General features: G+C 46.3%; 1 protein-coding gene across 1 annotated transcript in view; it reads left to right on the plus strand.

Annotated features, from left to right (window-relative positions):
• The first annotated feature begins 6,800 nt into the window (after positions 1–6,800).
• The window catches only part of CCDC93 (coiled-coil domain containing 93), an 87,379-nt gene continuing 69,796 nt past the window's right edge, over positions 6,801–24,383 (plus strand). Inside the window, exons 1-5 of the mRNA XM_065880112.1 lie at positions 6,801–7,016; positions 11,107–11,220; positions 12,700–12,794; positions 19,706–19,817; positions 23,825–23,923. Of these exons, the coding sequence (XP_065736184.1) occupies positions 6,975–7,016; positions 11,107–11,220; positions 12,700–12,794; positions 19,706–19,817; positions 23,825–23,923 (462 nt within the window). The 5' untranslated portion in view covers positions 6,801–6,974. The remainder of the gene's footprint in view (positions 7,017–11,106; positions 11,221–12,699; positions 12,795–19,705; positions 19,818–23,824; positions 23,924–24,383) is intronic.

The following is a 24,383-nucleotide window of genomic DNA, read 5'->3' on the forward strand; positions in this document are numbered from 1 at the left end:
TCTGGAGAGACAATTCTTCCTTGTGTGGTGCATTAGTCAGACTACGCTGTGACGATGATGTTAGCAAACAACCGCCAAATCTCAGTGCTCACACTGATACCCCACTCATGGGGCTGGCTGGGCTGGGTCTCAGGTCTGCTCCCTTCTCTGTTTCTCATGGAAGGACCCAGGCAGAGGCAGCCGTGGCTGCCAGGGTGCGTTCTCATAACGGTTGGAATGAACAGAAGGGCTCTTAGCATCCCCACCCAGAACTGGCACAGTCTCGTATCTTCCCTCACTCCTCCAGCCAAAGCAATTCTTTTTTTTTTTTTTTTTCAGTTTTCAAAACATTACTTGATTTTTCTTTTTTTTTTTTTTACATCTTTATTGGAGTATAATTGCTTTACAACAGTGTGTTAGTTTCTGCTTTATAACAAAGTGAATCAGTTATACACATACATATGTTCCCATATCTCTTCCCTCTTGCATCTCCCTCCCTCCCACCCTCCCTATCCCACCCATCTAGGTGGTCACAAAGCACCGAGCTGATCTCCCTGTGCTATGAGGCTGCTTCCCACTAGCTATCTATTTTACGTTTGGTAGTGTATATATGTCCATGTCACTCTCTCACTTTGTCCAGCCAAAGCAATTCTTATGACTCAAATTCAATACAGGACACTTGACATCCACAATGGCTGGGTGCTAAATTGTTGGTAATGACTCTTAGTCACTGTGAAAACTGCATATGCCCCTTGGGTGCTGAATCACACCTTCCAACCCCACTGAGAACCCTTCTCCCTGCCTGGCACACAGTAGGCACTCAATGGATATTTGGTAACAAACTAACTTTGCCAAATTGCCCTCCAAAACCCTTGCAAAACCTTAATGATGAGGGAGTGTTATGGCATTAGTTTAATGTCCTCAAAACATTAATTATTTCTTCTGTGCAAAGGTTATAACTAACGTGAAGCTGAGAATATTTTTCATATATACAGTGACAATTCCTTTGAGTAATTCCCTATTCAAGTCTTTGGCTCATTTTTCTATTAAACTTTTCTTCCTCATTTGCAAGAACTCTTGCCACTGGTAATGAATAGTTTTCCAGTTTGCCTTTTAAATGTTTTAATGAGTTTTTGACAGGCAGACATTTCTAATATTTATATAGCCTCATCTCTTACCCTTTTCTTTCCTGGCCTGCTGCAGTGAACGTTTTTTACAGGCAACGTGATGTTGCACCAAAAGGACATACTCTGATGTACTTACCCATTCCCTTTTCATGGGCTATTTACACAGTTTCCAGGTTTTCCTCTCATAAATAACATCATGATGAAGATCTTTGTGCATAAGTCCTAAGAATGGAAGTATCACGTCCAAGGATATGTTGTAAGTTCTTGATACAGTTTGCCAAATTACTATTGATACCCCACTTTCCAGGTCCCACACCCCAGAACTTGCCACCCCAGGATCGACACTACAGATCCTCACATCCTAGGCACCCGTACCCCAAGTCCTGCTGATGGACCCTTACTGGCCAGCTTTGTATAGCGGCAAGCAAGGCGAGAGGGGTAAGAGTGGGTCTGGAGGGGCAAAGAGAGGTTGTCCAGAACACCCTAGATGCTCCTCCTGCCTGGAAGGAGATCTTCCCATGGCACCGTCTTAAGATTTGGGTCTCCCTTCAAATGGCACCTGAAAGCCCTATACTGCCCCCTTCATCTAAAAGATGTACATGATGACACATCTAAAAGAGCCTCTGACTCCAAATATTCCCTATCACATTACACTGTTTCTTTTTCATGAAGAACACTTATTTGTATCCAATACTTTTTTTTTTACATCTTTATTGGAGTATAATTGCTTTACAATGGTGTGTTATTTTCTGCTTTATAACAAAGAATCAGTTATACATATACATATATCCCCATGTCTCCTCCCTCTTGCATCTCCCTCCCTCCCACCCTCCCTATCCCACATCTCTAGGTGGTCGCAAAGCACCGAGCTGATCTCCCTGTGCTATGCGGTACTTCCCACTAGCTATCTATTTTACGTTTGGTGGTGTATATATGTCCATGCCACTCTCTCGCTTTGTCACAGCTTACCCTTCCCCCTCCCCATATCCTCAAGTCCATTCTCTAGTAGGTCTGTGTCTTTATTCCTGTCTTACCCCTAGGTTCTTCATGACATTTTTTTTTCTTAAACTCCAATACTATCTTATTAATTTACATGTTTAATTTCTGTCATCATCTTGTCTGGTTTGCTAACTGCAGTATCTCCAGTACCAGGAACGAGTCTTTGGCACAGAGGGACTGGTTGTCAAATTGGCTGCTCGTCGAAATCACCTGTGAAGCTTTAAAAATCTACTTGCCTCCCCAATCATTTTACCAAGAAAATGTTAGATATCATTTTCTGCAGGAGATACAGAATGTAAGAGATGCTCTCAAGCATTTATTCATTGCTGTGTAGCTGGATCCTCGTCAAGTCCTTTGTAATGTAGTGAATAGAGTGTGATTGTGAAAATTATGGAAATTGCTGGAATTCTTTAATAAAACTACCACGTTTGGGAAAATGCACTAGAAGAACTCATCCAAGTGTCTGTGTTTCCGTGTGTGTGTGTGCTGGGTTGTGTCCAGAAGCAGAGGAGGGCTGGGTTTGCTTGTATCATCTGTGCCTCTATTTTTTACTATAGAAATGTGACATGCTAAATACAGGGTAGTGTGTTGTAAAACTTTACTGCATGAGAATAGATCAGCATACAACTAAGAATTTTCAGGAAGAACTCATTTAACTTAAAGACTCTTTGTTTAGGAATCTTAAATTTTGTATGCCACTGTAATCGATAAAGAAACAATAATAATGTAGTCACTGTAGTTACTACTGTGTTGCCCACGTACATATACCTGTATTGTTTTATATATAAACAATATATTCCAAGGGAAAAAATTCAGTATTCATGCTTCTTTCCAGATCAATTAAACCAGAATCTCTGGGGGTAGAATTCAAGGCACTGGTACCTTTTAAAACTCCCTTGGTGATTCCAAGGTGCAGCCAAATTTGAGAGCCACTGATGTAAAAGAAACTCAGGAGGGGCTTCCCTGGTGGCGCAGTGGTTGAGAGTCCGCCTGCCGACGCGGGGGACACGGGTTCGTGCCCCGGTCCGGAAGGATCCCACACGCCGCGGAGCGGCTGGGCCCGTGAGCCATGGCCGCTGAGCCTGCGCGTCCGGAGCCTGTGCTCCGCAACGGGAGAGGCCACAACAGTGAGAGGCCCGCGTACCGCAAAAAGGAAAAAAAAAAAAAAAAAAAAAGAAACTCAGGAGTATTTGTTGGATGGATGGATGGATGATGGAAGGATAAAAGGACACTGTGAATAAGAAATTTGGGGCTCTAGTCCAAGCACTGCCAATAACACGCTATGTGCCCTAAATTGTGTCACTCTACTTTTCTAAACATCCACAGTTGCCGTCTAAATTCCTGCTTCAAGACTTCACAATTCCCCTTCTTGGTTACAGTAAGAGCCCTGGAGTGGAAGAGCTGGGAGAAACATGAGGACAGAATGACTGAGGCTTTGTAAAACTGTCACCCAGGATAAAGGTGATCCTAACAGGAAGCTCTTTACTATAGCAACCTTTTACCTGGAAAAGGAAAGTATCTGTGGAGTTCCCGAGAATCTTGCACTTAGAAGAACATCACACATCTCTGTACTGGATGTGCAGAGGAGGGACAGAGTGATCCTTAATCCCCAAATACCCCACTAGGGAGATAAAATGTGTGTATGGGTACCCTGAGCCAGAAGAAGGGGAGAGATGCATTTATCTGAACCCTCACAAACCTCCTCTTCTGATATTATCTGTTTGAGGTCTTCTCTAAGGCAAACCTTAGAGAAGGTTTGGGCTACTCAAACTTTCTTTCTTTCTTTTTTTTAATTGTTTTTCTTGTGATGAGATGCTCTTTTTTTTCATGTTTATTTTATTTATTTATTTATTTATTTTTGGCTGTATTGGGTCTTAGTTGTCGCACATGGGATCTTTGTTGCGATGCATGGGCTCTTTGTTGCAGTGCGCAGGGTTCTCTCTAGTTGTGGTGCATGGGCTCCAGAGCACGTGGGCTCCGTAGTGGCGTGTGGGCTCAGTAGTTTCGGCACAGGGGCTTAGTTGCCCCATGGCATATGGGATCTTAGTCCCCTGACCAGGGATCGAACCTGCGTCCCCTGCATTGGGAGGTGGATTCTTAACCACTGGACCACCAGGGAAGTCCCTACTCAAGCTTTCTTTTTCTTTTTTCTTTTTTTATTATTTTTTATTGGGGTATAGTTGCTTTACAATGTTGTGTTAGTTTCTGCTGTACGGAAAAGTGAATCAGCCATACATATACATATATATCTGCTCTTTTTTGGATTTCCTTCCCATTTAGGTTACCACAGAGCACTGAGTGGAGATCTGTGTGCTATACAGTAGGTTCTCATTAGTTATCTATTTTATACATAGTAGTGTATATATGTCACTTCCAATCTCCCAATTCATCCCACCTCCCCTGGTATCCATACGTCTGTTCCTTACCTCTGTGTCTCTATTTCTGCTTCACAAATAAGTTCACCTGTATCATTTTTCTAGATTCCACATATAAGTGATATTATAGCATATTTTTCTCTTTCTGACTTACTTCACTCTGTGTGACAGTCTCTAGGTCCATCCACATCTCTGCAAATCACACAATTTCATTCCTTTTTATGGCTGAGTAATATTCCATTGTATATATGTACCACATCTTCTTTATCCATTCTTCTGTTGATGGACATTAAGGTTGCTTCCATGTCCTGGCTATTGTAAATAGTGCTGCAATGAACACTGGGGTCCTATTCAAGCTTTCTTGATTGTTACCATGGCTATTTTGCTGGATTCTTTTTTTTTTAATACAAATTTTCTTATTTATTTTTTATTTTATTTTTGGCTGTGTTGGGTCTTCATTGCTGCGCACGGGATTTTTCTAGTTGTGGTGAGCAGGGGCTACTCTTTGTTGCAATGTGTAGGCTTTTCATTGCGGTGGCTTCTCTTGTTGTGGAGCACAGGCTCTAGGTGCACGGACTTCAGTAGTTGTGGTGCGCAGGCTGAGTAGTTGTGGCTTGCAGGCTCTAGAGCATAGGCTCAGTAGTTGTGGTGCACAAGCTTAGTTGCTCTGCGGCATGTGGGATCTTCCCAGACCAGGGCTCGAACACGTGTCCCCTACATTGGCAGGAGGATTCTTAAGCACTGCGCCACCAGGGAAGACCCCTTGCTGGATCTTTAAAAAAAAAAAAAAAAGGCATGCTGCCACCCTGACTCTGCTGCTGTCACCCTACACAGACAGGATGGTTTCTTACTGGGAAAGATAGCTGCTCATGTTTATTTAAAACATTGCAAAGTCATTTACAACAGGGAAGTCCAGTGTGGCCTACCTGAGTCCTATTATTCTCCAGGCCCTATTCCCCAAGCTACTTTAAATACAGCTATTTAGGCTTGCTGCTATGTGAGATTGTGCTACCCGTTCCCTAGGCATCAACACCTGTCTGGTCATTCAACAATGGCTACAAATTATCCACCTTTAGTTCCCCTCATCCTATACCATCTCAGGGAAGGACAATTTTAAGATTACAAAGATAACACATCTGGGAAGTTATGAGTGTGGGCACCTTAGACACTGAGTTTCACTGGCTTCACAATGGGTGAGAGCAAAATATCACACAACACAGTCAAGAGAGTTCTCATAGCACCTTAATTTGCATATTCAAATTACTGCTAAATACTGTTAGCAATATTTACCAGCTACATTTTAGAAGGAAATGGTCATTCTTAGGATGCTTCCAACAATTTGTATACTCTGGTTCCAGAGTAATCTCTGTTCTGTCAGGATAAACTTGAGGAGTACAAAAGGCACAAAGAATTTCTTCAAGGACAAACATTAACTGAGTACCTACTTTTTAAGATGCTGGGGATGCAGAGAGGAACACACACACAACCTCTTTGATCTCAAGGGGCTCATAGCCTCACACTCCTCGCTCTGCCCCTTCCCCCCGCCCCACCCTACACACTCACAGAGGGAAGGATCTTCCCTACAGAAAAGTTTTCACATGTCACCTCTTTCTTCATCGCTTGAACAAAAACGGCTGGAGAACCCCATTATGGAGCGGGTGCGAGGGGCTTGTGGCTAGGGACACCACTCCTTTACATAGCTGCCATCCTCTGGGACAGACAAGGGGTGCTTCAGGTAAATGATGTAGCTAAAATGACGTCAATACTGGAGTCGCGTTCTCAGAGATGACCTTCTCCTCAGGAAGAACCCGAAACTGGGGATGGTGGGGGTGAGTTCCCGGGGAACACTGGCTCAGACACTGGGGAGGAAGCGAGCTGAAGAATCCTTCTTCGGGTACTCGGTTCCCTGGTCCGTATATCAAGAAGTTTACCCAAGCGCGCGTTAATCAGGGGACACCCCGATTCTGAGCCACAACCAGCCGGGTCTGAATCGCCAAGCTCATCAGTGCTTAAGCCTTGACCCGGAAGCAAGCGGGCTTCCGAAGTCCAGCTCGCGGAGAGGACCGAACCCACTTGGGGCATCTGATGCCCGTGAGAAGCAGAGACGGAAACCAGGATGCAAAATTTCCCCAAGATAGAAGAATAATCCCTTTTATAAAGCACCTCGAGGAAAATACAGAGCCCCGGCGCGAAGCTCCGCAGAACCTGGAGCTCGGCAGGCGGCCTGGACTGCAGCTCACGCTCCAGATCGAGTCCGGACCTCTCCCGGACCTGCCCTCGCGCAGGCGCAGTTGCGCAGCGCTCCCGCCCCAACGCGCATGCTCCGCCGGGCTGGGGAGCTCCCGGCGAGCTGCGGCGGCGGCGGCGGCGGCGGCAGCGGCGGGAGGAAGTTACCGCTTTGCACTCCACCCCGGTAGCAGCTTCGGGGCTGGGGACAGCTTCCTCCGGACGCTCCGCGGGCTTCGCTGCCGCCGCACGGCAGTCCGACGAGATCATGGGGTTGCCCAAGGGGCCTGAAGGCCAGGGTCTCCCGGAGGTAAGGAACCCCCCTCCCGCCCTGACACGTCCGGGTTTCCGAAAGAGGGCCAAGCCCACGGGGCCGCCTGTGATTAGGGCGCCCCGCCCCCTCTCTCAGGTGTGTCCACCGCCGGGAGCACCGGCCCTGTCCGCTGGGGGCTGAGCAAGTGTGGGCGTGGGCGGGGACAAACTTCAGCCGGTGCCGGCTCTCCCGGGACGGAGGGAGCCTTCCCAGCCCAATACCTGCGCCGACGCAGCACCAGGCCCCGCGGGGCCTGGGGTCCCACCTCTCCGGCTTCCCCCGGCAGTCCCCCGCGATCCCCGGCGCCGCTCGGCTCGCCTCGAGGACATGGGGTGCTGCGCCCAGTAGTCACGAGACGCGCGCTGGGACGGTCCGGGCTCGGGTTGTGCAAAGGGCGGTGACCTTGTGGCGCCGGCCGCCACCTCCCCGGGCCCACGGGGTCCTGGCGGCCGGCACCCGACGCCTTGGTATCGGGAGGGAATGCCGCCCTGCGTTTGTCCCCACGCCCCGCCGGTCCGGCGGGAGGAAGTTTGGGAGCCGTCCGGAGTGGCCGGGCGGAAACCGTCGCTGCTTCTCCAGAAGGGAGGTGTTTGTTATTAAGTACTCACTTGGTCCTGAGGAACAGGATGATCAAAGGTTTCTGGATTTACATACACATTACCTGGAAGGAGAGGAAAAGTGCATTTCCTTTTGGCTGCAAATATCACTTAGCTAGGTGGTTTGCATAGGTGGCTTGCATCTGTCCTCTATTCCAATTGATTTGCTCAAAAGCTAGTCTAGTTTACTAGATTCCTGAAAGAAATGGAATCCACGCTGCACCTCTGTCCCCTTTCTGGGGTTCTGAAGCAGGCATTTGTCAGAGGGACTGATTCCTTGACATGCTGCATGGTCCCTTCACACTTAGCTGCCTGTGGCCAATCTTGCTTCTTTTCCCCTCTCCCCGTATCCTTAGTTCTTAAAGCCCACTAGTACCACTAATTGAGGGGTCACTGTTCTGTGCATAAAAGCTGGACGTGTACTAATGGAAGGACAGACTTAAGCTGTCAGTGTGTGCTCCCAGAATGCAAATCCATTTTGTTATCTCTAGAAAACCTAGCAAGTTTTCTGACGTTTTCATTGTCCCACTGTACTACCAGTAGAATCTTTCTAAAATAAAAAGCAACTTGCCCCTGTTTGTCCTTTGCTTAACCCTTCACTGTCAGGAGACTGGGTCTAATTTGTCACTTTTCCAAGTTCCTGGCAATTGGGAGGAAAACAGGGTGAATATAATAATCCAATTATTATCACATCGTTCAAAGACCAGTACATATGAATATGTCATTAAGCTGTCACTAGTCCGGTTAATTAAATTCAATTTTGTAAGCCCTTTATTGTATGTATGTGAAGGATAGAGATATAGTTAGACGTGGCCCTGCCTTCCAGCTTATGTGAACTCCAGTATCAGACAACTGATAATTTAGTGTGCCTGGTTTAAGAGCTCACAGCATTCATCTTTATCAGAATTTTAGTTTTAACAATGGGATGTATTACCCAGCCTGGTGACGTTTTATGGCTTAAAGAGAGGATATTCTTTCATTCCCTGCACATTAGCCAGTGACCCTTTTACATTTTGTTTTAGTGTTAATCTGTGAATTGAATTTGGAGTCCTATTAACATTCTCCATTCATTGTCTCGTGCTAAAAAGTTACTTCGCAGGGTGCATTGCAAAAGTACACTTCTCCATTCGTGGGATAAGTGGCTGGGAAGCATGGGCCAGGCACCTGCCATGGTGTGGGCAGTGGGTGCTCATTAGGTGCAGGCTGAGGCAGGGATGCCCTTCCCCAGATGTCTTGTCCTCTTCTTGGAAGCGTTTTCATGATAAATGATTGAACGAATGAAGGGTTCCTGTTTTACATCCCGGGAGTTTTAAGAAAATACTTGTATCATCCATTTTCCTTTTCTATACTATTTTTATGAACCATAACTATTCTTTATTTTCTCTTCTCTTTGTGTCTCTTGACTTGTAGATGGTTCTCAACCATCACAGATCTTTTGCCAAGGAAGAGAATGTGTGAATAATTAATATTTACTTCTGCATGTCTCCTAGGAATTAGTGAATGCTAACCTTCAGAATCTTTGATAGGCCAGACCAGGGTCCTTTGAGACGGAAGTAAACGGAGCAGTGTTGCAAGGCTGTCTCTTCCATCACCACACACTGCAAGAGATTAACAGTCACATGAATAGTTCTATGTCCAGCTATGTGTGCTCCTTCTTTTTTTTTTTTTTTTTTTTTTTTGTGGTACACGGGCCTCCCACTGCTGTGGCCTCTCCCATTGCGGAGCACAGGCTCCGGACGCGCGGGCTCAGCGGCCATGGCTCACGGGCCCAGCCGCTCCGCGGCATGTGGGATCTTCCCGGACTGGGGCAGGACGAACTCGTGTCCCCAGCGTCGGCAGACGGACTCTCAACCACTGCGCCACCAGGGAAGCCCTACATGTGTGCCCCTTCTCCTGGCAGTTTGTCCTTTAAAATAAACTTGAATTTCCATTATCAGTGTCACGACTATGAAAACATTTTGTTAATACGAGACTGGCTTAGGTCATGGACTTTACGTAATGTTTGAGCGTGTCATTCCATACTTAACAAGTGTGTGCTTGGAGCCTAATGCTGTTCAGAACAGAGGAGTAAACGTGGGTGGATAATATATGGAATATATGGGTCCTCCCCTGAACCAGCTAATAGTCTATTTGGAGAGACTGGCGTGTCCGTTAACACCAGACATCTCACTCAGAAGAGGTTGATAATTGTATGAATGACGGACTATAAATAAAATAGAAATGCAGAGGAGTGACCACTTTAGGCTGTAGGGTTGACATTGAATAGGAGCTAGGGGTTGAAGATGGTGTCTGGGTGGTTAGAGAATATCAGGAGAGCCATGAAGGAATGAGAGTGAACAGGGCTTGTTTAGCTTGGCCACAGCCATGTCTGTATTGTTTTGGCAGGAGGTAAAGGATGAAGCTGAAAAGATAGGTTGCAGCCCAAGATCTGAATGCCAAACCAAGACGTTTGGAATTTATCTGATAGACAGTGAATGATGCCTTAATGATGAGGGCTGGGGGCCGAGCTGAAGAGGGATGATGAGAAAGCTGTGATTTCGGAAGGAAGGAGCAAGACAAATTAACAGGGAAGGAAGATTGAGAGGCAGTTGCCATAGTCCTGGCATAATGTGCAAAGAAAAGGGAAGGGAGGATAAATGTGAGCTGCGTAGTTAAGGAAGATTTAGCAGGCATTGTTGGGTAAGGGAGTAGTCAGAGGTGGGTATGAGGATTTAAAACAGGGTACCTTGGCATTGTTTTCTGTAGAGAGGTAGTAGTTTTTTATTTTCTGCAATAATGGAAGTCAGGAAAGGTACAGTTCAGGAAAGTAAATGGAGGCAAAAGTACTGGAATATTTAGATATATTGAACTTGTAGATAAACAACCTGAGAGCGGAGGTAGGATATTAATTAAAAACATTTAAATAAAGTCCTTATTTAAATGTATTAAGTGAATTTTTTCTTTTTAAGGCAATCCTGTTATGTGGTAGTAATCTCCCCGTAATATATCTGGGTTGAAAGCCTTCCTTATATTTGCTGTAGAGATCAAAGTGCAGATGGAGACACATGTTTGAATTCTTTGTTCTTGCCCCTCTTGTCAGTAACTTCTAGGACCAAGATGAGTATAAACTTAAACAAAACAAACTACCTGTTCCGTCTGAAAGGAGTTTATAATCCAGTCGAGAAGCCTGCCATACAAGTCACATGTTAGAGAACAGGGTGGTAATGTGCTGGAATCTTCCTTTCCCTGGATTCCTTCACACCTGATGGACAGTCCATATCACCTGTGCACGTCTTCTCCCCCCCACCCCCACCTAAGACGATTAACAGCAGGTTAGGACCAGGGACCCTGTTCTGTGCGACTCTGGCAGCACTGTGTCCCCACGCTCCGGCATGAATGCCGTGACACAGCCAATGTCACCTGCTCCTTGGCAATGAGATTGTGGCATCGGAAATATACCTTGTGTTCCTTTATTCAAGGTAGCTTTTACCAGCCTTTTGCTTTTGTTTTAGGTAGAAACAAGAGAAGATGAAGAACAAAATGTCAAGTTGACTGAGATTCTGGAGCTCTTGGTTGCAGCTGGGTATTTCAGGGCAAGAATTAAAGGCTTGTCACCTTTTGACAAGGTAAGACAAAGTCTTTCTAAGCATTAGACTAGTTTCTGTCAGGACGGCATGGTTTACTGTGGAAAGGAGGAAGAGGCTGTGTTTTTACTTTCTCTACGTCCTTGTTGCCATTTCTCCTGGATTCAGATTCATTAAGGAAGTGTTCACATTTCCTATTAAAAGAAAATAATCATGTATGCATAAATACACCTTGAAGTCCTTTCTGTGCACGAAGCTTTGAGATATACAAATAAGCAAAATAAATAGTTCCTTCTTTCAAGGAACTTAAAGCTTGGGTGGGGAGATAAAGTTTATGTAAGATAAAATAATTTGAGGTAATAGGGAGCTATCCCAAGTCGGGGCACTCACAGACAATTGCCAGGTATTCTGTGGGTGGTAAACGCTGGGTTTAGAGGAGGAAGAAATCACTATGGGATGAAGTCATTTAATTCAGCAGAACCTTGAACAGTTCTTATGCACAAGGCGTAGTAGTAGGTGTTCAGGGCACAAGGATAAGAACAAAGGTCTTCTCCCAAAGAGCCTGACTTCTAAAGAGTAGGGAAGAGAGGCAAGTAAAACGTCGTGCATAGACTAAATGGCACAATTCGGTAAGTGCCACAGTGAACTATGCACAGAAATGAAGCATTCAGATCAGTTGGGGCAGGCCGGGAAAGCTTCCTGGTGGAAGAAAGCATTGAGTCCTCCCATGGGCCACGGCCCTGGCTGCATATCACAGATTCTTTTGTAATACAGATATCTAGGCCTCAGCCATTGAAATTCTGGTTTGTTAGGTCTGGGCTGGGCCCTGGAATCTGTATTTTATTATGCATCTCACATGAGTCTACAGTATAGCCAGGGATAAGATTCACTGTTATTCTTTTCTAACATCAGGCTGTGTCTAAAAATGTTTTGTTTCAGAATGGATTTTTAGCCTTAGTCTCATCTGCATCTCCGAGAAATCCCATGACAAAACTAGAGCAAGGTTTCTCATCTCCTTTAGGTAGTAGGAAAAAATGAGATGTATGGAAATTAAGTAATGAGTCACAGAACGTCACCCTTGTTACCCACATATCTGGTCCATAAAATACATAATTTCTCTGCAGTCTGGCACTTGCCTGTAATTGGATTAAGACTTCACCCAGCTGAGAGTGAATGTCTGTCCCATCAGTATAAAGAGGATCTATGCATCATAGGTCCATTTAGTAATAGAAGTCAGCTTCTCAGTCCACTGGCCATGAGTCAAGTGCTCAGTAACTGCGTGTGGCAAGCAGCAGTGTACTTAACAGTGCAGATCCAGACTGTTCCCGTCTTTGCAGAAAGCTTTACAGTGGTCAGCAGTGCTGTTTAGGTGAATTGTAGTGGATGGAGTCAGGACACGTATTATCTCTCTGAGGGTACCCAATTTTGTATATAAAAACTCTTTATATTTTATCTACCTTCCACTTCTTCCCCTCTTCCCTAACTAGGAAGAGAAAATAGGTATTTTTTTGTGTCTTTCAGGTGGTAGGAGGAATGACCTGGTGCATCACCACTTGCAACTTTGATGTGGATGTTGATTTGCTCTTTCAGGAGAACTCTACAATAGGTCAGAAAATGTAAGTTACCCGGCTTAAGAGGCTGAAGGGGGAGAAAAGAGCTAACTCTTGAGCGTGTGCTGTGTGCCAGAAGTTGTGTTAGATGGTTTACCTATAGGCTGAAAGAAGCCAAGGTTACACAGCTAACATATGAGAGTCACCTAATGTTATTCTAATGTTATATAGGCTATTTCTGATGCTTTTCCTTGATCACAGTTTCTGTCGACTGCTCACGTATCTCTTTCCAAAGGCAGTGAATGTGGATGGAAGTTGAATAGGTGGGAGAAGGGGACTCTTTCCCTCCCCGTTGCCTCTGGGTAAGGCAGAGCCCCACTTTGCCTGCCATCGAGAGAAGGCAGCCTGGGCTCCTCGCTGGAAGTGTCAGGGGAGGGTGCCCTGGCTGGTCGTCCGTAGCTCAGCAGGGGCTTGGTGATTTCATGAGACCATTGGGATCCCCAGTTCTGTTCAGCCCTGCCCTGGGCAGCCGTGTGACCTTGGGCAAACCTTAGTTCTCTTTTCTGTAGGAAGGAGGGTTTGTGATCTCAGATCTGTATGATTCTGTGACTTACTTCCTCATTTTTCTGAAGACCTATCCTCCCCTAAATGGATTAAAGATAGTTTACAAACACGCATGGGGAGCAGTAATACTGGAGAAGCGAAGCAAAGCAAAAGGAAAAAAAAAGGCAGAGTTGAGGATAAGGGACACACCTGTGAGGGGCCATAAAGGCCCTGTTTTTCCAAGGGTGGGACACAGATTTGACTGCGAAAAGAAGAAAAAAACATGCTAAATTACCCAATATACAGTTTCCATACAGTAGAAGAAAAATAGGTCCCTGTGAATCACCAAAATTCTTAACACTAAGACCAAAAGGCGTCTCTTGGCTCCTTGTTAAGGAGGACATGCTGTTTGACACAGAGATACTGTCATCGGTGCCCGGCCATGAGTAGTGGGCTCTGTGTCCTAACACCTGTGTGGGGCTGTGGCATCATGTCCAGCGACCCGCAGTGAAAAGTCCTCCACTGGGAGGGTACGATGGAGTCCAGGCATGTGGCTCTGCTCCCTGTCGGTCCAGCTCAATCCAGAGGTAGATGATATTCTTGTTCTTTTGTTTGTTTTTATTTAGGTGTTACATACTTGAAGGTTAAAAAAAATTCAAATACTACCAAAGGGAGCAAAACATACAGCTGATGTTTCTCCTCCTTCCTATTTTACACCCCAGTTTTATTACCTGGAAACAGTCATCCTTGGCTGTCCAGGTTTTAGATTCTTCAGAGTGGTCACTAATACATCTCCAACAATGTATACAGTCTGTTTCATTCAAGTCTAATGAGAGGAGGCAGTTGGTTCACCTGTACCACTCACTACATCCCCTTTGTCTTCCATCTTCCACTCTTTTAATTGTTTTCTGGTTTTTCTGTGATCACTTGCATAATTTGAATCTACTTAAGCTTCTGTTTCTTGACCCATTAACATAAGGTGGTTTCTCCTAGGTCCTAACTGAGTAAACATTTTAGTATCTCTATCTTTCCTTCTGTCCTTCAGCCTCCATGTACCATCATGACATCACTTTCATAATGTTTAGCATATAATATTTATAGTCTCTTCTGTAGTAGCAGTTAAATTGTCTGTGCTTTAATCTACAGGTAAATTCTAAAAGCAAATCTATAAACAGTATTTACAATAAGAACTGAGAATTGTGATGGGGTCAGAAAGAAGGAACTGTAATCTTTTGGACCATAATCGTGCTGTTTAAAGGAGAATATTCAATGTATCATAGTCAAAAGCCATCTGTTTTCATTTATTCATAGACTCAGTAAATATCAAATGCCTACATTTACTGAACAATCAGGCATTGTTCTGGATACATTAATGAAAAATGTCCTGCCCTCATGGAGCTTATAGTCTATTGGGGGAGACAGACCAAAAACTAATTTAATCAATAACTAAATTATATATAGAAATAATATGTGCTATGAAAAAAATTAAAGCTGGGAAGGGCTATGAGGAGGGACGTAGGGCAGGAGGCAGCTGTTTTCGGTTAGTGTAGGCCTCGTTGAGGGCCTACACTAGAGCTAAGACTTGAGGGACGAGGGTTCCAGGCAAAGGGAACTACCACCGTGAAGGCTCCAAGCAGAAGCTTGCCTGCAGTGGAGGGCGGAGTGGGGAGCAGAGGACGTCAGTGCAGAGAGGTCATGGAGGCAGATCAGGTGCGGTGCTTGTGGGTCAGAGTAAGGACTTGGGGTTTACTCTGTGTGAGATGGGAAGTCCTTGGAGGGTTTTGAGCAGAGGAGGAACATAATCTGTTCTGTGTTTAAGAAGGAACCCTGGTCCAATTACCGAATTAAGGGGAATCAGGGAGATTCTTTAGTGTATTATAGTAATCCTCCTAAGAGATGATGGTGCCCTGAACGGTGGGCTAGCAGTGGTGGCATTCTGGATCTGTTCTGAAGGTAGAACCAACAGGATTTCATGACATTGGATTTGGAGCGTAAGAGAGGAGCTGAGGGTGATTCGGAAGTATTTGGCCCGAGCAGGTGGAGATGGTCTGTGCAAGTCATTGAGAATCAAGCACACTGCAATTTGCTTCATGTTTATACGGCATTTTTCCCTTGCATTTCTGATTGCCTTTTTTTTTCCTTGATGACAGAGAAGCACGTAGTTTCACCTGTAATGAAGACCAGCCAGCTTCATAATCAGTCTGTCCACTAACATGAATTCACTGTCTTCTTGAGTACGCTCTTGGTTGAAGCCTCTTTCTGTTCCAATTTGAGCTGATTGCTTCTTCCACCTGTGGCACCCCTAATGTTCTGAGATATCTTTCCATTGCATTCCTTCTGGGCTACGATTCTCAATCCCTTATCTGTGTTTCTGATATCTAAAAACACTGAAAATGGGTTTTTTTTCTTTCAAGTGCCAATACAAAACTTATTTGGAAGCAACACATGACCTGAACTGACTTAAGGTTATTTATAGTCATTATTGATCCCATTTATATGAATATTCATATGTTTTACTGCAGAAATATTCATTTCTTTGATTATAGGGTACTGCTCTAGATTTCACTGGGTCTTACCTAATACACAGTATATGCCCCTTAGGTATACTAAGGTACAAACATCTAAAGAATTCTGACTTCGGAAACACATCTGCTCCTAAAGGGTTTGGATAAGGGATTGAGGGCGTATTGTGTTCCCTGGTAAGTATTTGATGTGTAACTTTTAAGTGCACAGCCATGAACTACAATTGAAGGCAAAACAGTTGACAAGGGTTAACTTGTAAAGACCCAGCAGACTCCTAGCAGTGCATCAGACAGTTGGGTCTTTTCTTATCTGCAGGAGAAATGGCGTAGCCATAGGGCCCTGAATTAGCCAAAAATCTTTTCTGTTTGGTTTTGGAATATGTTCTGTGTTTGGGGTCCCCCCCGCAAAGTTTCTGGTTACTTGCAGATCAGATTAATACTGCCGTGTGTTTGCAGTGCCTCCGCACACCCCAGCTGCTGTGAGGGGGGGCCAGCAGCACCCCTGAGGAGCACACTTGCCTGTGTACAGGGCACAGTTATCTTCCAGGCTCTGTTGGGACCTTGTCCTCCTTCTTGAGCCTTCTTTCTTGTGGGTTCCATGAGCTTCGACCCTCTATCCCCAGCCTGTCCTAAAACCCCATTACCACAGAGTGCTATGTTCTGAGGTCCATAAATGAGATTTTAGGCTTATAACTGGGTTCATTTCTACAGCACATATTTACTAGCCGCCTGTGTGCAGAGCACTTACACATGCATTTTATTATTTTACCTTCACAGCAACCCTTGAACAGGCAGGACAGGGATTACCCCTTGTTTTATGATGGGATCATCAGACCAGTGGGACCTGGTGGCTTGCCAGAAGTTCCGTGGTAGGTGATGGAACTTGGAGTTTAGACCCTGGTTTAATTCACTCTCTTTCACACTGTTTGCAGTGGAGGAGGAAACAGTGCACTGAACACTCAGAAAGCTAAGGAGTCAAGCCTGTCACCTGTAATGAAACGTGGGCTTGTTAGATGAGGAATCTTAGATTAGGAAGCCCATCTGGTGACCTCTGAGACTGTCATGTTCCCTGATTTTCAGAAAGTCAGAGGATCTCCTCTGAGCTCCAGGGAGAAGCCGAATGGAGGCTGGTAGGTTTCCGCAAGAAGCCTTCCTGACTCCTGCCCCCTCAGCCGGCCTCTTTCCCTCCGGTCCCCACCCCCGCTGCAGACTTGGCAGTCATTTCTGAGAAGCGGGTTTAAGAGGGTTGTAAACCCTGAGATGACCCTGGGCATCCTTCCCTCAGGGGCCTTATGAACTGGGAAAGTGGGCCGTCTCTGAGGAGTGGCCAGGGAGAACCTTGTCTGAAGGTAGAGGGTTGGCTGGATGGTGATTTGGAAGCTGCTGACCGGTTGCAGGCAATCAGTAACCCTACACAGACCCACAGATCTGTAGCCACTAGAGGGCGCTCTCCTCCTGCCGAGCCAAGATGTGAATGCCTAGTGAAGACCTGCCCTGAGTAAGGACACAAAGCCGGAGCTGGGGACCATCTTCATTTGCTAAGCTTGGAGTCTGGGGAGCAGGGCCAATTAGGCATCCACCTCTTCCCCTCACAGGTTGCAAAGAAATTAAGGAACAAGGAATGGGCGTCTTATGGAAATCACATTAAAAAGTAAAGCTTATCAGAGAGAGAGCCTTAGCTATGTTGCCAAATGGGTTTGCCAATCCTTCCTACTAAACTGTCCCATTTGGGCCCCAGGAAGAGTTGGACGACCAGAGGCTTCTCAACTGGGGCAGGACATGTACCTCGTGGCAGAGAAGATGCATGTGTCCTAGGAACGGGCTGCTCAGAAAGGAGGGCCTGCAGGGGCTGCTGGGAGTCAGATGACACTTTCCTTCCCCGTCTCGGACCTTTTGGATAAATTACACACACACCCCTTCTGTTTGCAGTGAAAATGTCCTCCCGTGTACTTCTGGGAGGTGGGTAGTCCTTCCTTCCGTGAATGTGTGCAGCAGGGATCAGTCTTCCCTCTCCAAATTTTTTCTCTTAACATATTGGACTTGATATTGTGATCAGTGGAGCTGGGACTGGGACTGTTTCCACTCAGCAGTTTTAACCTTGGTCCCACCTTGTAAAGCTACTGTAGACATAAACATCGTTTTGTAGCATGTTCTCCAGGGATCATGGGATCATTCTCTGGGAGCTGTTTGGCTTCTGTCCCTAGATTGCTACCTTGGTTGCTACCAAGAGTAAGGGCATGAGACATACTAAAGGGACCATAGGTAAGGTAAGTACTCATCCAGGCCTGAGTTAGATGTCGGTCTTAAGGGTGTCTGTCCCCTGAGAAGGATTATGGAACTGCAGAAAGACAAAAGTATACAAGATTTCTTTGAACAAGAAATACTTTTGATAGATAGACCCCAAACTTACTGCATTTGAAGCATCTAATAAGAACCTGGTGACCTTGTTCAGCAGGGCCTTCATCTATTAGAGAGAAGTCTGACACTTGGAGATGAGGCCACAGTAGCTGCTGTAACTAGCTACGTTTTTGTTTTTTTTTTTTTTTTTTTAGTGTCTTAGATGGGGTGTAACCTAAACTATCCATAGGCTGAGCCAGAGCTCCCATTTCTCCACATGGCCTCACAAGGCCACAGCTTGTGACTTGTTTTTCAGGCTTCCTAGGCTTTGTACCATGGCTTTGGGGGTTAGCAGACCTGTTAAATAACCTCTGTTCTCTCCTTTTGAATGTGATCCGATTAAGGTATAAGAAATAGGAACCAGACAGTTGGAGATCAAATAGCAGCTGGTTAGAGAAGATTTAAATCTGTGGTGAAGTGGACTTGCACACAAGTCCCTCTATCACTCCTGCCATTAAACTGCCCCACCCAGGCCAGGGCTGAGCTGTGCGTCCAGCGGGGCGGGTGCTCAGCTCCTGACTGAGGCAGGCGATTCTCTGGGCCTCAAGGAGCCTGACTCCTGCTCTCTTCCTCCAGCCACTTCAAGAGAAGGCTGAGCAAGGTGTTGGAGACAGATCAAGTGTCCCTCGTGAGAAGTGGAAAGCACCTTCTCTCTGGAAGGAAGAGTGAGGGCGTATGGGTCCTCCAAACCTAAGATTAATTTTAGAGTATCAAAAAAATTAAAGGCTACTTTTTTTTTTTTTGCAGTACGCGGGCCTCACACCGCTGTGGCCTCTCCCGTCGCGGAGCACAGGCTCCGGACGCGCAGGCTCAGCGGCCATGGCTCATGGGCCTAGCTGCTCCGCGGCATGTGGGATCTTCCCAGACCGGGGCACGAACCCGTGTCCCCTGCATCGGCAGGAGGACTCTCAACCACTGTGCCACCAGGGAAGCTCCCAAAGGCTATTTTTTATTTCAAAAATATTTTGTATTGGAGTAGAGAACTTCTTTTTTTGTTTGTTTGTTTGTTTGTTTGAGCATGAGGCCTCATGTTTTGTCTTAATATTCTTGGCACCTGGCACAGAGTCTGGTAATTATTTGTTGCTTGCATGGTATTTAGAACAATTTTTTAAATGTTTAACCTAATGGTTTCCAGACTTGGAAAAAGTAAGGCAGTTAAGTGAAATGTAAAAGAATATGCAGCACTAATAACTTTTTATTTTACCACGTAAGGACGTTAAAAAAAATAGCTACTACCTCAAACATCGCCATAACTTCAAGGAACAAAATATTTTAATATAAAAAGCAGGACGAGCACGACCTTAGAATTAAGGATGAAGGTAGTTTTGTGTCCTTACACACACACAAGCCTAAGCTGTGCTTATTTTTCTCAATTTGCTATCAGCCAGGAGAAACGTGGTCGTGGTCTGGTATTGAGAAAACTCAGATCCCTCTGGGTCGCAGCCAGACTTGAGAGATGTCTTAAGAGCCACTTGGTGTGTCCTCACTCTTGGCTTGTTGTTTTTCTCTGAGCAGAGCTCTATCAGAAAAAATTGTCTCCGTCCTGCCAAGAATGAAATGTCCACACCAGCTGGAGCCCCACCAGATCCAGGGGATGGATTTTATTCACATATTTCCTGTTGTCCAGGTAAGAGCATCTGTGGGGTTTCTTGCCCTCCAAACATTGGAATTCCTGTAATGGGTCTGGCTCTTGGGCCGTCTGGCCTAGATCCCGGATCTGATGGGTGTGGTATGGATTTGGTGGCAGCAAAACACAATGATACTCCTCAGAACGTTGCCAGTATTCAGTCTACCCTAGTTTCACACCGTCACCTGTTCTGGTCTTTGAATGTTTCCATTAGTAACTTTTCATTGCCCTTCTGGTAAAGATGGAAGCCCATAGCTCCCCATCGCACCCCACGCGCTGGCCCCCTCTGACCTCTCCAGCCTCAGTTTATTCTTTGCTTTTCTTTGTTCTTTCTATTCTAGCCCCTCTGACTTTCTTTCAAGTTTCCTCATACACACTGTGCTTCCTCCTGTCACGGGGCCTTTCAGGGTGGGAAGGTCTTCCCTTCTCTCCTTACCTTTATCTTCCAGATCTCAGTTCCATCAAGCCTTCTCAAGAAAGCTTCCCCTGACTGCCAGATCTAGAGCAGGTTCCTTTGCTATATCCTCTTATACGGCATATTCCCTACCCTCACAGGAAGCTTCCTCACTGCAGTTTGTGACCGTGTCCATTCAATGTTTGGTTATTTGTACCTCTCTCCCATCAGACCGTAAGCTTCCTGAGGGCAGGTACCATGGCTGTCCTGCTTGCTCTCGTGTCTCCGGCACCTCTTGGAATGTCTGGCACTTTGTAGGCATTCAGTCCTACAAAGGACTAAATTTCTAACGGGAGACTTATCTCCACCCCGGCTTTTCCCCAAGGCCCCGTGATTAAGTGGCTGTGCTGTACAAGTCCCCGTATTCTGTGCGGTTCTTGTGTCTCAGCCCCTCCTCCAGGCACCATAGAAAGAAGAGGAGCAAAGGAACTTAACTTCGTTGCCTGCTGTGTGGACAGTACTTTGCCTCGGATCCTAATAGAGTTCTTTGAAGCATCTATTGTTATGCCGGTCTGACATCTGAGGAAAGGGAGACTCGGAAAAGGATAATCAGTTTGCTTAAGGGCAGAGAACTAGTGAGCGGAGAGGCAGATTCCTCTCAACTCCTTGTCTTTAAGCCTGTACTTTCTCCTCCACCACCATTCAGCCACCCCAAGGAAAGCCGCACAGCCCCTGCGGGAGGGGTTTTGTGATTCTGTTCAGATTATGTAATGTAGCAGTTAAGAGCCTGGACTCTGGAGACTTCCTGGGTTCACATCTTGGCTCTGCCACTTTCTAGCTGTGTGATCTTGGGCAGATGACTTAACTTCTTACCTGAGAATTAGAAATAATAATAGTACCTACCTGGTGGGATGGAAGCTGAGTAAGTTAGTATGTGTAAAGCACTTGATTGAAGGGCTGGCACCTTTCAGTAAGTGCTTTGTGTTATATAGTTGTCTCTGTTGTTGTTACTGCTGTTGGGGATCTTCCCCTGCACTAGACTGCAAATCAAATATGTTGACATTTATAACTGAAATTTGTAAACTTGAGGCTGGGACTTGAACTCAGGATTTGACTTGTTTGTTTGTTAGGGGATGGATGGTACTCAATCATTTTGTGAAAGTAAGAAGTAGGGAGTCTGTGTAGATACTTACAGAAGCCTCCAACCCCATCATACTGTGAAGTTGTCACCCTTTCCCCTGAAGCCTGGATCTCTAGTGACTAGACCTTACTCAAAACTCTGCTAGAACTTTGAGGACCCAAACTCTAGTCCATATATGAGAAGGGGATGAAAGGGAAGTGATTGTCTACAGTTGGTTTGGGCATTTTGAGTATCCAATGTTTGTGTTGTGAGCAGAATGTCAGAGGGCTTCCTGTCTGGATGTGAGAGCCTCTCTAAATGGTTACCCCATATCTTAATTTCGTGGATCTGTAAAATTTTGAAGCGCAAATAGAGGTTGACCTGTGGTTGCAACCTGTATTTTGGCAGGAAGGGACGTTTTTAAAGGCAACAATTACTTTGCTTTCTTTACCATTTCCTAAAAGAAAGGCCATTTAACTCTCAGTCTCAGAATAAAGGACAGTCCTTCAAATGGAATACATGTAGCCTTATGAAAAACTCACCACATGCCTGTAGTTTTCTGTTTTGCCGGACACCAGTGAAAGAGCAATTGTGGACCAGCCACTGGGAACCACTGAACTGGTTGTCTTGTGTGGGACTAGAGGCCCACCACCCTTGTTCGTGCTGTTTAGCACAGCTGTGGTGACACTCTCTGAATGCAACCAGGAGGAAAGAAGAGCTAACTTCCGGCTACTGGTAGTTCCAGGTCACGTCTTTTTCTCCCATGTGGGGCACATGAATCCTGTGAGGGTAGGTATTTTTCTCAAATGCTAGGGGCTTATGGCAGAGCTCAGCTGTCCTAGAGGTTCCCTCAGCAGCCCTTCATGCTGGGAAGTCCAAAACACAGCGGTCGGGTCTCTAAGGAATCCTTTGAATCCTTTGAATCAGCGGGCTCTGCCTTCCTCATCTGAGCATGTTCTCCAGGATCCAGCCAAGTTACAACTCAGTGTCGATCTAATTAACAGAGGCAGATCTGAAAAGGCAACAACAATGAAAGGCCAGAAACTGGATCTCCTGATGCAAAGCAAAGCAGAGAGAAATTGAGTTGAACAGTGACTCAGCCTCCTTAGATGTCCAGGGCCGGTGCTGGGGTACAGGTGAGGGACTGGAGTAGCCCCAAATGCCGTCCGACTTTCTGCCCCTGCCCTTCTGGATTTTAGTCAGTGCCTGAGGTCACTGTTTGGAGGTAGGGTAGAGTGGAGTAATGGAAACAAATGGAAGATACTAGCAACAAAAGAATACTCCTCATAGAATTATTTGCAGCCACTGCTGTCCTGGGCAGCTGCTTCCTACGTGTGTCCTTTACTTGAGCTGGCCGCCCTCCCTGAGCGCACGTTCCTGCCGTCCCCGCAGGAGCCCTGTGCCATGTGCATGTGTCTGAACCTTGCCACGTGTGGCCCTGCCCTGGGGAAGCACAGCTACTGTCCAGACACTGCTCCTGAGATGTAGTAGCTCTCTCTGGAGAGAGGATGGCATCCCTCCATAAAGTTCTTTAGTAATAATGGGAATGAATGAAGAGTCAGGAGGAGAAGCAAAGGCTCTTTTTGCACTTTGCATTCTCACCCTCAGAGCTCCTGGGCCTCCCGCAGGCTGTGGGGCGTGGGTGTGTGCACGTGTGTGTTTCAGTTCCCTCGAGTTGTAAGTCAGCGGGCGTGAGGAGCGGCTCCTTGTGCGTATCGACCCGGTCGACCTAGGACACGTGGCGTGAAGCCCAGACGCGCAGTGTCCCAATGTGGCCGGCAGCTGTGGCTGCTGGCTGTGGATCGGTGGGTGGATCATGTCGTCTCTCCGAGCTTCCGATTCTGTAAAACGCGGCCAGTGCCAATTACCTTATAGCGTTGGGTGGATTCGAGAGCTATGCTGTGAGTGCCGAGCTAACCTGAAGCCTAGGGCTTGTACTCAGTACACCTGGTCTCAAGTCTGAATTTTGGGGGGATTTTTTCCCACCTATCAAACGAGGTTACACTAGGCATTCTCACTGGTTCCCTTCCCTCCCTCTGGTCTGTGGTGCAAGCAGCACGGGAAGGAGAGAGCTCCAGTAAGATCAGCCACTAGGCGCAGGGAGGTTTGGGGGACAGCTCTGTTTGTGTCGGGCTCCAGGTGTTTACAGAGCTGTCTAGTACTTGTGTTTCATTTGCTCCCACAGTTGCTCTGTGACGTGAAGGGAACTGATACTCTCACCTCCTCTTTAGCAGAGAGGGAAACTGAGGCCTGGGCACCTGAAGCGAGGCCCGAAGCCTGCTGCGCGGCTGTCAGCTCAGGCCCCCCTGGATCTCAGCATCCAGACACCCAGCAGCTGCTTTTCCTGCAGGGCAGTATGTGTTGGTGGTTATTCACCACCTGGGCAGTTCATGTTCTGTGATTCAGGCACAGGACCTGTGCCGTCTCTGAGCTGGCCTTTACCATAGTGTGTTTCGTCCCCGTCGGCTCACGTTTCCTCACTTTCTTCCCCAGTGGCTGGTGAAGCGAGCTATAGAAACAAAAGAAGAGATGGGCGACTATATCCGTTCCTACTCCATTTCCCAGTTCCAGAAAACCTACAGTCTCCCTGAGGTCAGTGTTCTTTTCTAGCCCAGTTGGGAACCGGAGTGCACAGTGAGGGACCCCTGGGAAGGTGCAGAGTACGCTCAGGCTCCCCTGCACTCCCGCCCGCCTGTGTGGCCTCCCTGCCCCCACCTACCTGATCAGCCCTGAAACTGGGCCTCCTGGTTCATTAGAATTGCCTGTTTAAATGGGCACTGAGTGTCAAGCCCTACAGTTTTGTCCTTGTCTCTCAATTTTGATACTGGATCTGGACCTTTTGTTAAATTACAAGAGTGTATTTTTGTACAGTCATATAAAGGTTTTCGAGAGCCCACCTGCTTGGGACGCACCTACCGTAACAGCTGAATAGTCATCACAGCAATACGAGCTGGCCACTGTCAGATACCACATTCCAGTCCCGGCACATCACACGCCTTCTGTTTTTTGATCCTCACGACTGCTCCCTGAGATAGGCGGTATCATCCCCGTT

The sequence above is a fragment of the Phocoena phocoena genome, chromosome 7 (genome assembly GCF_963924675.1).
Source record: "Phocoena phocoena chromosome 7, mPhoPho1.1, whole genome shotgun sequence".
Classification (NCBI taxonomy): domain Eukaryota; kingdom Metazoa; phylum Chordata; class Mammalia; order Artiodactyla; family Phocoenidae; genus Phocoena; species Phocoena phocoena.